This window comes from Diadema setosum, chromosome 17, assembly GCF_964275005.1.
Source record: "Diadema setosum chromosome 17, eeDiaSeto1, whole genome shotgun sequence".
Taxonomy (NCBI): Eukaryota; Metazoa; Echinodermata; class Echinoidea; order Diadematoida; family Diadematidae; genus Diadema; species Diadema setosum.
Window position 1 is genome coordinate 36,933,791 of NC_092701.1, and position 15,046 is coordinate 36,948,836.

At 38.3% G+C, this 15,046-nt stretch overlaps 1 protein-coding gene across 1 annotated transcript in view; it reads left to right on the forward strand.

The window, feature by feature from the left end:
* The first annotated feature begins 348 nt into the window (after nt 1–348).
* The window catches only part of LOC140240665 (uncharacterized), a 42,015-nt gene continuing 27,317 nt past the window's right edge, over nt 349–15,046 (forward strand). Inside the window, exons 1-12 of the mRNA XM_072320419.1 lie at nt 349–576; nt 4,771–5,402; nt 6,062–6,243; nt 6,878–7,045; nt 8,266–8,451; nt 8,970–9,118; nt 9,733–9,884; nt 10,561–10,710; nt 11,887–12,212; nt 12,570–12,701; nt 13,371–13,514; nt 14,245–14,566. Of these exons, the coding sequence (XP_072176520.1) occupies nt 349–576; nt 4,771–5,402; nt 6,062–6,243; nt 6,878–7,045; nt 8,266–8,451; nt 8,970–9,118; nt 9,733–9,884; nt 10,561–10,710; nt 11,887–12,212; nt 12,570–12,701; nt 13,371–13,514; nt 14,245–14,566 (2,771 nt within the window). The remainder of the gene's footprint in view (nt 577–4,770; nt 5,403–6,061; nt 6,244–6,877; nt 7,046–8,265; nt 8,452–8,969; nt 9,119–9,732; nt 9,885–10,560; nt 10,711–11,886; nt 12,213–12,569; nt 12,702–13,370; nt 13,515–14,244; nt 14,567–15,046) is intronic.

Sequence of the window (15,046 nt, forward strand, 5' to 3'; positions counted from 1 at the left end):
GATTTGGAAAGGAGAAAACATGAAATGTATAATAATAAGCTCTCTATTTGTTTTTTTTTCAGGTATTGTGGCACACTATTTTCCATGGATCCATGGCATCTACAATGTAGAGATGATGTAATCTAGCATCATGGAATTCTTCAAGAAATGACTGGATGTGACCTGTGAATTTACTCCAAGTCACAAACTACATGTAGGGCCTAATAACATTGGAAAAATGACATTCCCAGAATAGCTGATTCTGAAGTAAGCTGCTCATCAAAAACGTGAATCGTGGCAACGATTCCTTCTCTCACAAAGATGCTGGTAAGGACATTAAACAAATGGGGCAGGGGTTCAATACCCCTCATGCTTGTGTGTGCATGGACGCTGATGACATCAGTGCAATCTCAGAGTAGTGGGCTGAACTTAAATCAGGACTGTGAGATGACATCCCGTGATGGGACCACAGAGTACCTAGCCTGCACGGCCAGTTCAGAAGCACTCTCACAGCTAGATGTGGCAGTTGCTGTCGATCCTGTGAACTCAACGTGTGGTCTCAGCCCAGACCAGACCAGAATGATCTTCAGCACATTGGTAAGTACAGCCTTCTCTCACAACTTCAGTATGACATATTTGATTCAAAACTTGAATGAAACAACCTGTTAGAGACACCCTGTGTTAAAAAGCTGCCCCCCCCCCCCAAAAAAAAAAAAAAACAGCATTTACATAATCATTGTATATTAATGTAGTGAATATAGATCTATGATGCAAAATAATGATCAAGTTCAAACCTCTGCTGATAAGAGCAATTCCTGTATCAACTTTAGAAGCCATTTTATATCAAAGCTTGGAACCTCTTAATAATGAAGGTATAGCGAGATACCTGATATCTGTAACAAGATAATTTTTCAGATTCTATTCTTTTGTTTTAATATCTCTAATGTAACAAGGTTCCTGGTACCAGATATGATTTAAAAGTTTAAGTTCACTAGTTAGAACTTCAGCTGGAAATACTGGTTCTTGAGTTTACTTTGACAAGATGCAATGTTCTGCTCATTTTTACGTGTAGTTTAATACCTTATGTGAATTATGACAGGACTTTTCAAGTCCTTGGAGTACGAAGGAGGGGAGTCATGATAATCAGAAGCCAAATAGAATACAACCAAAGCAAAAAATAAAAAATAAAAAAATAAAAAAATAAAAAAACCTGGAAATTATGTAGAATGAGTGATCAAATCTGGAATACATCTATATGCACAGCAGTCAAGGATTTTATGCAAGGGACATCGTGTTGACATAAACAGCTAATTTTAGATACAGCTGAAGACCCCCATGTAGAGATGACTTTGAGTTGACTTTATGACAGTAACTTGCAGACGACCAGAGCCTCCAATACGAGTTTATAATAATGCATTTTGCCAAGCATGCAGTTTGAAGCAGATTGCATAATGCCAGCTGTGCCATATTTTTTTCTTTAGATATTGACTCCTTACAGCTTTTGCATTAAAATTCAGCAAAAGTCACCATCCCAATACACCCCCCCCCCCCACACACACACACTCACACCAATAGCAATACTGCTATTGAAACTGGAGCTTTTTTTTGAAATTGTGTGATGAATTATTGAAAGATCTCCTCCGCTGGGACACGGTACAGTACAACCTGCTGCCAGTGCCATTGTGCATTATGTTTACTTCCGCATAATGGAGATGATGAAAATTGGACCCCACCCATTGAATGAGTCATTGTGTGTGTATTATACAATAGAATAAAGCAACCTGGGAATTTGTTCAACTCCCTGGTAGAGCTGTGAAGGTCCGCACAAAGTAACTGCCATTTTATTAAGTATTAGTATAGTACTCTCCGCATAATCAGGTAGGCTCGAGCAGAGCGTTTCTTACCCAATTAAAAGCGGAGTACCCGATTAACAGAAGAACACTTCTCATTCACAATTGACACACACAATGTGTATGTACGTGTACACTGCACCAAACACCTACACCATATGCTTAAAGATAATATAAAGTTTTGGTACCTCAAAAGTTTCATCGGGTTCCTTTTCGAGAACTGACTGGGGAAAAGCAAAATTTTGGAGCTAGAGCATGACCTGATTTTCGTTGCAAACATCTTGTTGCGGAGCAAGGGAGGAGCACAAGTGTGTTCAACTCATGTCTGTCTATGCAATTGTGAGTGCAAGCTGCATGTGTAATGTTCGTTTACGTGTGGCAAGTCGGTACTGGTACATTGTGTTTTCATGTTTAATCACTTCCCAAATGATCGGTCTTCTTTGCAAATTAAACAGAGAATGCGATTAGCCGTGGAAATTTTGACAAATTATTGATTTCTTGAAGTGTCTGCGATAATATGTGGGTAGAAATTAGATTAGATGAAATTTTTTACCCATTTATGAGGAGAGGCAACGCGATTATTGATCAGGTAATTTTAATGTGCATTGGAACTGATTTTGACATTTAGTACCCGTTTGAAAGCGATACCCGATTACACGGATAGTACTGTAATGAGTCATACAGTAAGAGTTTCTGCACTTGCCCCTCACAATCACCACTCGATCTTGTCTTCATTGTGCTCTAAGGGCAGTTTTGACAATTTTGGGCAGTGAAAATGACAGACTGATCACCTTGAAGTTCAATGTGTACATAGATGTAGAGTAAACACCATTGAGTGCTGCCTACCAGGTTTAAAACAAAACCAAAAAAAAAAAATGTAAAATGTAATGGGTACCATGTATGCTCTGCCTTTGTATTTGAATTGGAATAGTGCATTTTCCATCTATTGTTACACATGAGAGAAATGTTATCTTTTAATTAAAATTATGACATTCTTTTTGACTGACTGTATTGCATCAGTTAGATAATGCGACAACTTGACACAAAGTACTATTCAGTCCCAAATAAATCATCTAGTACCAGGTACGTGTACATACTGGAATCTCCAGACTAGTTCAGACAGAGAAGCGCATAATATTGTGAAAACTTTACTGTTGGATCATCCCTAAGATTCTAATGATGCATTTGCTGATGATTAATGATTTCAAGCATTCAAATAGCTATTCACATAGATTGATTGTATGGCAATGGCAATTTGCCATAATCTGTTATCAAAACTCAAGTTTCTCACAGTGATGAGCACATTTTAAGGTGTATGTTTTTAAAAGCTGTGCACATACAAGGCAATTGCTACAATGCTGACATTGCATACAATTAAATGCTTGTAAACTAAAATAGATAAAAACTAATTTAAACATTTAATTGTACAGTACAATTTACGATTGTACAATGTACATATAGGTACATAGCAAGTTATGATGCCTCAAGTGACCAAAGCACTCAGTGGATGTTGGTGTCACATTGCATCAACGACTGTTACTGTTATGCTCTGTCAATACATGGTTGCCATGGTGATTGTAAAGATACACCAACTGGTGCTGATTCATATATTGGGTGGGGAGGTTTCATTAGATGGGAGTAGCACACACAGTATCCTGCACCGCGCAGCCTCCATGCTTCATTAGCTTCTACTAGTCTCAGCTCCAAACCTTTGTTAATCATAAACATATTTATAGTGTGTATGAGCCAAGTAATGATGTACCTGAATCTGTCTTTATGCACTTTTCATTAGTAGGAGTTATTGAAGCCAATTTTTTTTTTTATTAAACTGTAAGTTTAACTGATCTTTACTATACAAACTGGATACATGGTTTCAAGAGATATAAAATAGAATTGAGACAGTGGTTCTATTTTAAGACTAATGACATCCATGCATTAGGAGTCCAAAGACATTGATTGGAGAGCGATCTGCCAAGGTTTCATTACTGATAGAGATAGACAAGGTCATGATAGGATGCACCCAAACTTCTATTATCCAACAATGTACATTGTACAATAAACAAATCCTTTGTTATTCATTATATGACATCCTGCATCATGGGGTTTATATTTAGATACTTGTAACCCTCAATGCGTAAAATCAAATTATCCCTCTATCCTTTAAAGTATGTAATTATCTTCTTCTTTTTTTTTTTTTTAATTCAGCAAGTTCAATATCAATAGTGCTGGAAATGACCTGACAATACAATTTCCTGTGTGTGTGTTTTTGTTTTTGTTTTTTGTTTTTAAAGAAATTTTAAGTAGTGCAATTGCTGAATAGATGTTTTGCAGAGCAGGTTTGATATTCCATTGAAATTCTTTTGTGTGAGATGAAGTATTTTAAGATTCTAAAATTTTGATTCAAAGATTTACATGATCATCAATCATGTTAGTGACAAACACTACCTAAGAAATTAAAATTTCATCCTGTACCTAGATGGATACTTCTTCACAACTCTCCAGTAGACCACATCTTTTTCTTTCATTTGATCAGTAAAACAGATTGGCAATTTTCCCTTATTTGTGTAGTCTTTCTCTCACTTAATTACACAATGTTTTATGCACACATACACTTTGTACGCTATACAGTACATATATGTACAGTATACGGTACAAAATGGCAACCCCAAGTCTTGTGTTTTTACATGCAAGTATTTACGTACTTAATGTAATTTTGAAAAAAAAAATAAATAAATAAAGATTAATTAAAATAATAAGAAATGCAAGTTTTGGAATACCCATATCTTTGTGATGTCAGGAATAACTCTATATCATTGAAAGAGATGCTGCACCTGAGTCAAAATATTACATTAAATTACCAAGTTGGTCTAATGTTCATTGAAATAACAAATTCACAGAATTTTGATTAAAACAATCATTCTCATGTTGTTCTTTCTACCAGGGCTATGATATCTTCGGCATATGTGATGCCTCCAACAGTTCCTTTGCCCACCCCCCAGACCTCATGATAGATAGTCATGACAGAGATAACCCAACATGGTGGCAGTCGATATCATGGTATGACTACCCAGTGCCGCTCGAGGTCTCTGTGACGTTATCCTTGCACCATTCCTATACCCTCGTGGACAATGTCGATATCACGTTTGCATCGGGACGTCCCAAACAGATGATCATTGAGAAGTCAAATGACGGAGGGGTTACCTGGGAAACGCTCCAGTACTATTCAACAGACTGCCAGGGTGACTTCGGTCTGCCTGATATAAGTGCAGGAGATGTCGCCAGTGCAACGTCTGTATTCTGTACTTCAGACTTTAGCGGCACACTGCCGTACAGTGATGGTGTTGTTGTGTATGGGGTGGAGGCCAGGCTGGCACTTTTATTTTCGGACAGTCGTCTGCCGTCAGAGCAAGTGGCAGCGTACCAAAACGACGTTGCCTTCCGCAGTCTGCTGACGATGACAGACCTTCGGCTGAGGTTGTTGTACCCAGCCACTGATGGCCTGGAGATAACTGGGCAGCAGCTAAGTCTCATCAAGTATTACTATGCCATCTCGAACATTGAAACCTACCTCATGTAAGTACAGCATTGGTGTTAATTATAACACCCATTGATTGGCAATGAATTATTTCCTTGTGTATAATTGCAATGTGCCAGACATTTTCAGAAATCTTGCTCCTCCAAATGCACAATGTTTTCCTTGTTTTACATTTCACTACACAGTACAGACCCTCACTTGTTGCAGAGATGATTGCAAGAACTCAAACTGATGTAAAGGATCTAGTTGCCACTGACTGCAAACCCAACAAACTAATTCTTTGACTAGCACTCCAGTCACTTTGATTTGGGTGGAACAGTATACAAGTCAAATACTGTGTATGTGAGACAATGTATTCCTTTTGTAAGCTGGAGGATTTTTCCTCTTTTTGTGAAATTGTCAAGTGAGTAAGCTCATACTAAGCAAATTGTAGTGTTCTCCACTACAATTTGCTTGATATTAAACTCTTCCTCGTATTGTTGTTAATGTGCTTAGATCTGTAGGGAGATACTGGGCATTGTAAAAGAGCTTTGAACCACTCTTTATATTGGTCCATGAAAAAATCTTTGAGTCAAGACTTTAAACCAGCTCCCTTTAATATGCAGTTAGACATACACTGTATTTTAAAATAATCATTATTCAACAGTCACACAATTTTCACCGCTTGTTTTTCTGCCACATTTTGCCTTTCTTTCAGCTGCAACTGTAACCAGCACGGCCGTTTCTGTGTTGCTTCGGCAACCGATGGGGTTGTCTGTGAGTGCTTCCACAACACCATGGGTCAAAACTGCGAGGAATGTCAGCCACTGTACAACAATCGCCCCTGGAGGGCAGGCTCATTCACCCCTTATCCAACAGGCACTGCCAATGAGTGCGAAAGTAAGTCAGTAAGAAATGATCTTAAAAAACAACAACAACAACAAAACATTTCTGACCATCCAAAACAAAAGCAACAGAAAAAATGACAGATAATATTTCTGTGTATATGGGCAATTGCACTTGAATTGGTATTATTTATCAAGCTTGGATGAATGAAGTGTTCAGACAAAATTAATGTGTGGCAGTGAAATGAAACGAGATCGCATGCAATATTTGTATTATCCATTCTGCTGTGAAAACGCAAACACACATGCACACAGATAGTGAAAGCCAACAAACAGTAACAAGGTTTAGAGATGATTACTTCAGCTGAGCTTGGCTAAGAGCTCAATAATGAAGATTTTAATATTCCAGCTGCCAGTTCGTGAGCATGTACAATGTAACGCATGTCATAATGAGGCTGTCTGAAAGTCAAACGAGCATACTGTCATGGAAAACATGGTAATTACATGTAAACTCTGTGTGCTTAAATCTTAAAATCTGAAATCTGTATGTGAGAAAAGGAAATGAGACCGGCTTGCACTGTGTCAATCAAATCATTGAAATGCAAACTGAGATGTGAGACATGTCGTACATTACAGTGTACATCTGGTTCAAGTTGACTAAGTAAAGTGAAACGTTGTCTATTTGCCAGGGTGCTTGTGCAATGATCATGCTGACAGCTGTGTGTACAATGCCACACTGGGTTATGGCGTGTGCCAGGATTGCTACCACAACACGGCCAGCGACTTCTGTGAAATTTGCGTGGACGGATTCTACCGCAACGAGTCGCGTGCCATGAGCCACCCAGACGTTTGCATAGGTAGGCATATGGATGAAGAACTGGCAAATATTGGTTCAATCAGTGCACACTGGGTGTGGTGTTAATTGCAATCTGAATTTTCTGCATGGTTTATCGACTCACTAATTATAGATGTTTTGCCTTTATTTCATGGGAGGGGTACTCCATTCTATTAGTTCATCGGTACATCAGCAGTGAACAAAATTGCTACTTATTGTCAACGATGAATTCAATTTGAATGAAATTAGCTTCATTGTGACAGCTTAGCCATCTACATGTATTGTTACTATGGTGATGTAGAGAAAAGTTTGCCTCTGATAGTGATGCATCAAGAGATAGTTCTGTAATACCACGTGATGTCTACAAATTGCATATTTTGTGAAACCATGTAATCCATCCATTGGCTTAATTCAATTGAGCTGCTTTTCAACAGATTAAAAATTCTGAATCAAAGACTATTCTAATAAACAGCAAATTGCATAATATTGGATGCCACAGTCAACTGGGATATGAAAATGTCAAGTTTCATATAATACTTGTTTAAATTCAGAAATAACATGAACAAAAATAAATGCCAAATAGATCTGACAGAAAAGGGCAAATCAATTGTATTTTTTCTGAAAGTGAAAATTGGCAGAATAGTGAGGTTGACAGTCTACACTGCCCACAGGACAAACACTCCACTCAATCACTGGAATGGTATACATCAGATATCCCAGGGCTCAACACTGTCAATGGCCAAGTGGCCCAGGGCCATTAAAAATTGGTGTCGGGCCACCAGACTTTCAAAAAGCATATCTTTTGGTAGCTCCATTAGGCAACTAAGATTTGAAATGGATTGACATGTTTCTTATAATCGCGCCACTGCATTTCTTTTTTAGACTACAAAATGTCAAATTCAATGATTTTAGCAGGGCAGATGGGCCACCAGAGAAAAAAAAATGTTATTGGCGAACCATGGATACCCTGTCTGTGTCAATCTCCACTACACGCCACACAAGCTGGCATGACTGAAAGATGAAAACTGTGTTCATGGGAGTGTTTGAGTGAAATGTAAACATTGAGACTCTTAATTGAAGTTATATCTAGTCATTCTATGATGACATTGTACAGATCAAGTTTCTTTAATTGCAAACTTGTCTTTCACACTGCTTTGAGATTATCTTTAAGTTATGATTTAGATTTGTTTTTAAATTACCAAATAATATGTGTAATTGTGATCTTTTCTTTTCTTTATATAGAATGTAACTGTGAGCCTCTAGGAACAATCCTCAACAGGACGATATGTGCCCAATTTGCTGATAATGAGACAAGCTCTCCGATTGGTCAATGCCAGTGCAGGGAGAATGTAACAGGCAGGGCTTGTGACCAATGTGAGAGTGGCTACTATGGCCTCCTTGTGGATCCAAACCCTGGTCGTTGCAAAGGTAAGAATTGCAGCATTTAAGCTGCAACCCCTCCCCCCCACAATATCAAAGTGTAAAAAGGTTTATGAAAACAATATGGCAGAGCTGCCGACAGTATAATGACCCCACTTCATGTAATCAGGTACAAAGATTCTCTTGATATTAATAAGGTCCACCATAGCTGCAGAGTCCTTCAATCTGTTAACGTATAAATGGTAAATGTTCATGGAAACAGAAGATTCAAGAGTTGTTCCTGTTTTGATAAATGATTGGAGTGTTGCTTAGAGGTGACAGAAAAAAAAAGCCTTCATAAAATGACCATCACCAATTTATCTTGCCTCAAATGTAAATCCACAGAAACTTGAATAGAGTGTGTTTATATTGCATTCAATTTAACCTTGCTTCAATTTCACATTTTTTAAACATTGATACTGTAGTGTTAAGTATGATCACCATATTATATCATTTGTTCTGTATATTCCTCAAGACACATTTCCAAGTATGGTCTTTTGTTTGTTTGTTTGTTTGTCTGTTTATAGTGTGTGGATGCAATGTGCTTGGTACAGTGAATGCCACTGAGTCATGTGATCAGCTCAGTGGTCAGTGTGACTGCAAGCCCAGTGTGGACACAAGACAGTGTGGACAGTGCAGAGAACAATATTATGGCTTCCCTACCGATGCTGAAGAAGTGAGTGAACTTACAGTACAAGCAAATCAGATTGTTTGATTTTGAATCTCTTAAATTTGTATGGATTTTAGACACTCATCAGCATACAGATGAACAGCTAGATGTATCAATTTAAGAGATATTTTGTCTGAAAGAGCTCAATATCCTCTGTAAGAATAAAAGTCATTTAGAGGAAATGCAAGGAACATTTGAGTATTCTCATTTTTTTTCACTGATTAGACATAGATTTTGTTCCAGTTTGCATATAGTACATATTCTTTTAAAATACAGAAAGCCATCACTCAGCGTAGTACGATAACCATAGATTATAGCTTGCTAGACATATTACTGCCTTGCCGTGAACAGTTTATGGATCATCAAGATATTTACCAATAGTGCACATTGTAATTAGTACCGTACATTCTGACATTCTCAAGGAATTAAACTTCATTGTGATCAGTGCTGCAGACTTTATAGTTACAAAAAAAAAAAAGAGCTTATGTAAAACAAACAGCAATATCCAGTCAGTGTTAAAGTAGGGGCAACATCAGACACATTGTATGTAATCAATGCAGCACTGCATTCTGGGAAGTTAATATATGCATTTTGTAACAATGTTTTCTCCTTCCTGACAGGAGTGCACTTTTTGTGACTGTGACCCTGGAGGTTCAAGGTCATTGACCTGCCATGAGGTCACAGGTCGCTGCGATTGCAGGGGCTTTGTGATTGGTCGTCAGTGCAGGGACGTTCAGAGCGGATATTACTATCCTCAGCTGGACCACAATCGGTAAGGTGGCCTTAAAAAGAGCATGGTGGGAATTTGTGTCATCCTTCTCCCCCCCCCCCCCCCCCCACCTTGCCAAAATATCATGTTTAATTCCATTCACTTCAAATCCATCCTGTTTTATCATAACTGTCACAAAAACAAGTCCAATTTTATATTCAAATCTTTTCGGCTGTTATCAGATTGTGATGTCACAAAGTGGACAAATAAGCTGAAGGGACTAACTACGGTATTGCACTGATTGACTAATTGCCCTACATTGATGTAAATAAGCACTGAATTGATCAACACTGATCAATTCGGTGCTTATTTACGTCAATGTAGGGCAATTTGTCAATCAGTTGCAATGAAAACATCTCGACGGAAGAATTTCATGAATTTGAATAACTACCATATGTTTTGTTTAAGTTTTACAATGTATGTGTTGGGACCTCGAATGCCCATGTGACACATATTGCAGCTGTTCAATTCTATCCGAACAGTAGATGGCAGTTGCTAATTTGGGATTCAAACTTATGAAGGAAAAGGAAATAGTACCCCTTTTAAATAGAAAAAAGTGCTTTATCAAATAGTGCAACAGCCATTCAGAACATGTTTTCTTTAGACCTGCTGTTCTTGTTTCGTCATATGGCCATGTAACCATTGTTTCCACTGCTGTTTTATTTTTCCCTCCTGGAAGGTACGATGCATGGGAAGCCAACTCCAGCTGTGACCAGCAGTCTGATGTCCCATCCAGCCAGTTTACCGGGCGGGGTTATCTTGTCTGCCAGTTTGGTGACACTATCGTCTTTGATGGCATCACAGCATTTTCAAATCAGAGCGAAAGAATGTAAGATATTTCTCCTGGTCAGTAAACTCTTCCTTTTCAAACGTCTGTCAGGGGCAGAAGGATTGCAATCTATTCTTTCCTAGGAATTGAAATGTGAATATGTCATTTTAGTTCTTGGAAGACTATTAGCAGATCCTCACTTATATAATCTGGAATTAATCATTGCATCTACACACTATGTATCAAGAAGTTAGTAACAGTTTTAAGCAAGAATGCCAAGAATCTTTGCCATAGGTATATTTATAATGTTACCTGAACCTTACAGATTCTAGAAAGTATAATGAAAGAATGAATAATCAATTCATGTGTTTATTTTTGTCCAGGAAGAATTTATGTTAAGGTAATGCTTGCAAGGCAAATCGCGCTCACATGTAATCTGTCTGTTCTGTTTATCAGTCATAGCAAAGATTCAATCCACCATTGGATACTTAATAGATGGGGAGATGAATCTTGTAATAAATATCATCAATCTGTGATCTGCATTGAAAGGTAATTTGATGACTGAACTTTTCAGCATCATCCATAGGAACGGGGGAGCAGCCAAGGCAATAATCACAGACAACTATGAAATGAGGAATATTTCAATGTTTCAAATTTTGGGGGTGAATTTTACACTCTACTTCACAAGTGCAAAAGTACTGAGATGGGAATATATTTCTGGTATCAAAATGTGCCTGAATATATTCCTCTCAGCAAAGATGAAATTAAATAAGTGAAGTTTACTGAAATTGACCCAGCATGAAATATTATTTTCATATATACACCTTGTAAAAAGCTTCCAGTTTACAATATTCAATATAGCTTTATTATAGGGTCAGGAAATAAGTGTCATATCGTTGCTGAGGCGACAAGACCTCATATCTACAAAATGTCAAATGTTCAGGAGAGCAAAAAAAACATGGCAGCCAAAGCACTGTATCCAATGGGATAGACATTCCTTTGACATGCCATGGTGGCTTCATTTTTTGGGTAAGACATCTGGGATTTGGACAGGACATTGCTTAACTGATTATCTGACCATTAACTTAAACAAGTCATTTTCACCAAATTTGCAGATACAAGGTCTTGTCACCCCAGTGACGATATATCAAATATGCACAGTGCTGTGCACATAATTTCCACTGTTTATACAACATGCCTAACCTCGGTATGGCTTGTTATATATATTTTCTACAGGATGAACTTTATCAGTGTTCGCTACTCCTACGACTCTTCGGCCCCATGGTTGATGGTGGCACTGACCGTTGCCGTGGAAGGAGCCAACGACCCCTCGCTAGTTTGCCCGTATACCCCAGGAGACATCATAGCACAGTTATCTCTGTCGCTGGAAGCTGGAGTTGGGGTGTCCTTCATTTCAGACGATTCATTTTCGTTCCACCGAGACTGTTCCTACAGCGTAGAGGTGCAGTTTGACAGTCCAGGAAACGGTGCAAATTCCATCTCAATAGATGCTGTAGTCTTACTTCCAGACCCTACGCCCTTCACTGTCTACCAATTGGCAGGTCAGTATGTAGTCTCATTATATGTGTTGTGGGTTGTTTTTTTCATAAATTGTACACTCAGTGCATTGTACTAAAATTTTCAAATTTTGTAGTGTAAACAAAAATACTGAAGAGAATGAATTGTTTTGAAGTTGCAGGGGAGTCCACCTGAATAGTAAGTATTTGATATATTTGGAAATGAGTTTTATCATCCATGTCTTCATTGTGTTGTACATTTGTTCTGCTTTGCATGCAGTCATATGCGAAATGGTTGAAATGTTGCTAATAAGATTGCATCAGCACAGGTATAGTAATCAGCACTAATTTCTGATTGACAATGTTTGTTTGTCTTTTCTACTTAAACATATCATAACCCAGATGCTGAGGAGAGAGATTTCTATGACAGCTGCTTGATGAATTTCTCATCTGTAGCAGAGCGTTCTGCTGCCCTCGTTCCATGTCAGCTTTTCACCTACTCCCTAATGTTGGAAGTTGCTGGGCAGGCACTACGTAAGTTTGACTAGTTAAATGCCAGTGAATAAATCAAACTAATGTTCTATGCTGGACAAGCTTGTGTTGAGTATTGTACAGATATTTTAATCTAAACTGACCATGAAGAATGTTATCTTCAAGTCTGAGCCATGAGATTTTCATCAAAATGACTGGTTGAGGGAAGAGAAAGTGCATGCATTCTTGTGTTAGAACAATGGATATCTTCAGATGCGAGTTTCTTCGCTTTGTCTCCTTCTCCCTCTCCCTCTCCCTAGAGGGAGACAAAGTGAAGAAACTCGCATCTAAACCTTCACCCCTTTGAATAATATCTTTCTTTCATTTAATGGATATCTTTTCCGCCTGTAGCAGCTTGATTGAAATTAATGTACTGATCCTGTTGGCACAGTATGTAATTGTATGCTTTGAATGTTTGTATAAGTTGTGTATTGTCAATGCGGTTAGGTCAATGCAATTCCATGCATCTGCAATTGTTCATTTCTATATCTGTCTCCACCTCTCTTTCCATCTCACTCCTGTAAGTCATTGTAAATTGGAATGATTTAAGATAAAATATCAAAGCATGGATATGCTATTGTATGGGGAGAACTATGATCATTTTCTGCTCCTATATTAATATATCTTATAAAGTCTTTCTGTGATATGCTTATAAATTCTTTCTTCATTCAGCATGTAGCTGTGATCCAGAGGGATCTCTGCAGACAACCTGTTCAACCTATGGGGGCGCTTGTCTGTGCAAGCCAGGGGTCGGAGGTCAGAGATGTGACCAGTGCTTGCCAGGATTCTTCAACTTCACAGCAGAAGGATGCCAAGGTAGGGTATAAACATGTAGCTGACATTACATAGCTTTGATCTACAGTTTTGGTACTGATGTAAACTGCTGACAGCACAATAAGAAATATATAGAAACATGAGTGCATGTGTCCAAAAGTGATCCGTGGTATTCCTGTCAATAGTAATAACTGAAATATGAAATTTTGCCGTCATATCTGAATGTCTTTGGAGGGAAGAGCATTAAAATGCTTGAATAATTTCAAATCCTAGGAGAATTAATGGAAAGTATAGAGTATTTCTTTCTTTGTTGATAAACCAAAAGAGGATGTGTTCTATATGACTACAGGCCATCCACAAACACTTGCTGTATTTGACAAAATTTTCATTGGTTAAAAGTAATCATATTTTATACATCGTACTATTTTTCCTTAAACCTTTCATGATATTTCTGAAAAATGGCATGTTATGAAACCATGTTCAACTCTTCTTTTTTTGTTACAAGAATTACACTTATCCTGTGACTTACAGAGGCGTATGGGTAAGAATATTGCTAACAAATTACATAATCATTGATTTGTGTTGATGAAAACCAGTGAATCTAATCCTCGATTCTAATTCATGCTTGAGTTGAATGAAGACTTTGAACTCAGAAATTGTATGGCATGTCTAGAACACACAGCTTGACAATGTAGGTATTGCATGTATACACCATTTGTATGTTGAAGAAAATCTTCATATCCAAATGAATGATTGACTGTTTGCTCGACAGCCTGTGGGTGCAGTTCAGAGGGGTCAATCACCTTGGCCTGTGACTTCCAGACTGGTCAGTGTCCATGCAAGGACGGTGTGGCTCTCATGGGTCAGCTGAACTCCCTTGGGGTGGAGAGCAGCAGACAGTGCAGTGTGTGTCTGAGGGGCTTCTATGGTTTCGGTGGTGAGGAAGGCTGCCTGGACTGTGGCTGCCTGGAAGTGGGGTCACTGTCACCCCAGTGTGACGAGGAAGGGGTGTGTAGCTGTATGGAGACTGTGGGAGGAGAAAAGTGTGACAGGTGTCTGGATGGCTTCTTCAACCTCACTGCCAATGGTTGCAGGTATGAAGAGACTACTGGATGTATCTGTCTTTATTTCAGAAAAAGAGGTTTGAAACAATGGCAGCAATTACTTCGGAACCTTGGCACAATCATGGGTTTTTCACATTGTTTGTTTTTGGTTTTTTGGTGTGAGTGTTTGTTTGTTGTTGTTGGGTTTTTTTGGGGGGGGGAGGGGGGTGATGAGGATGCAGGCAGAGTGGTGACAGATTATGTACAAAAAAGGGTAGAAATCAGGTCTAAGCATCTGAATTGATTTCATGATATGTGTGCTAAACTTGCTATGGAAAGAATTGTTTGCAAACAGTAATTTGCTAGAAATTCTAATCAACTTTGCTACATGGAAGGCTTGCAAAAAATATTTCAAATATTGCCTTCCTTCTGATTTTCATCAATTTATTTGCTCTTGACACCGGCAGTTGTACTTGGATACTAACAGGAAATGGTTCAAGTATTCAGACAGGCACAAGGAATAAGACTGAG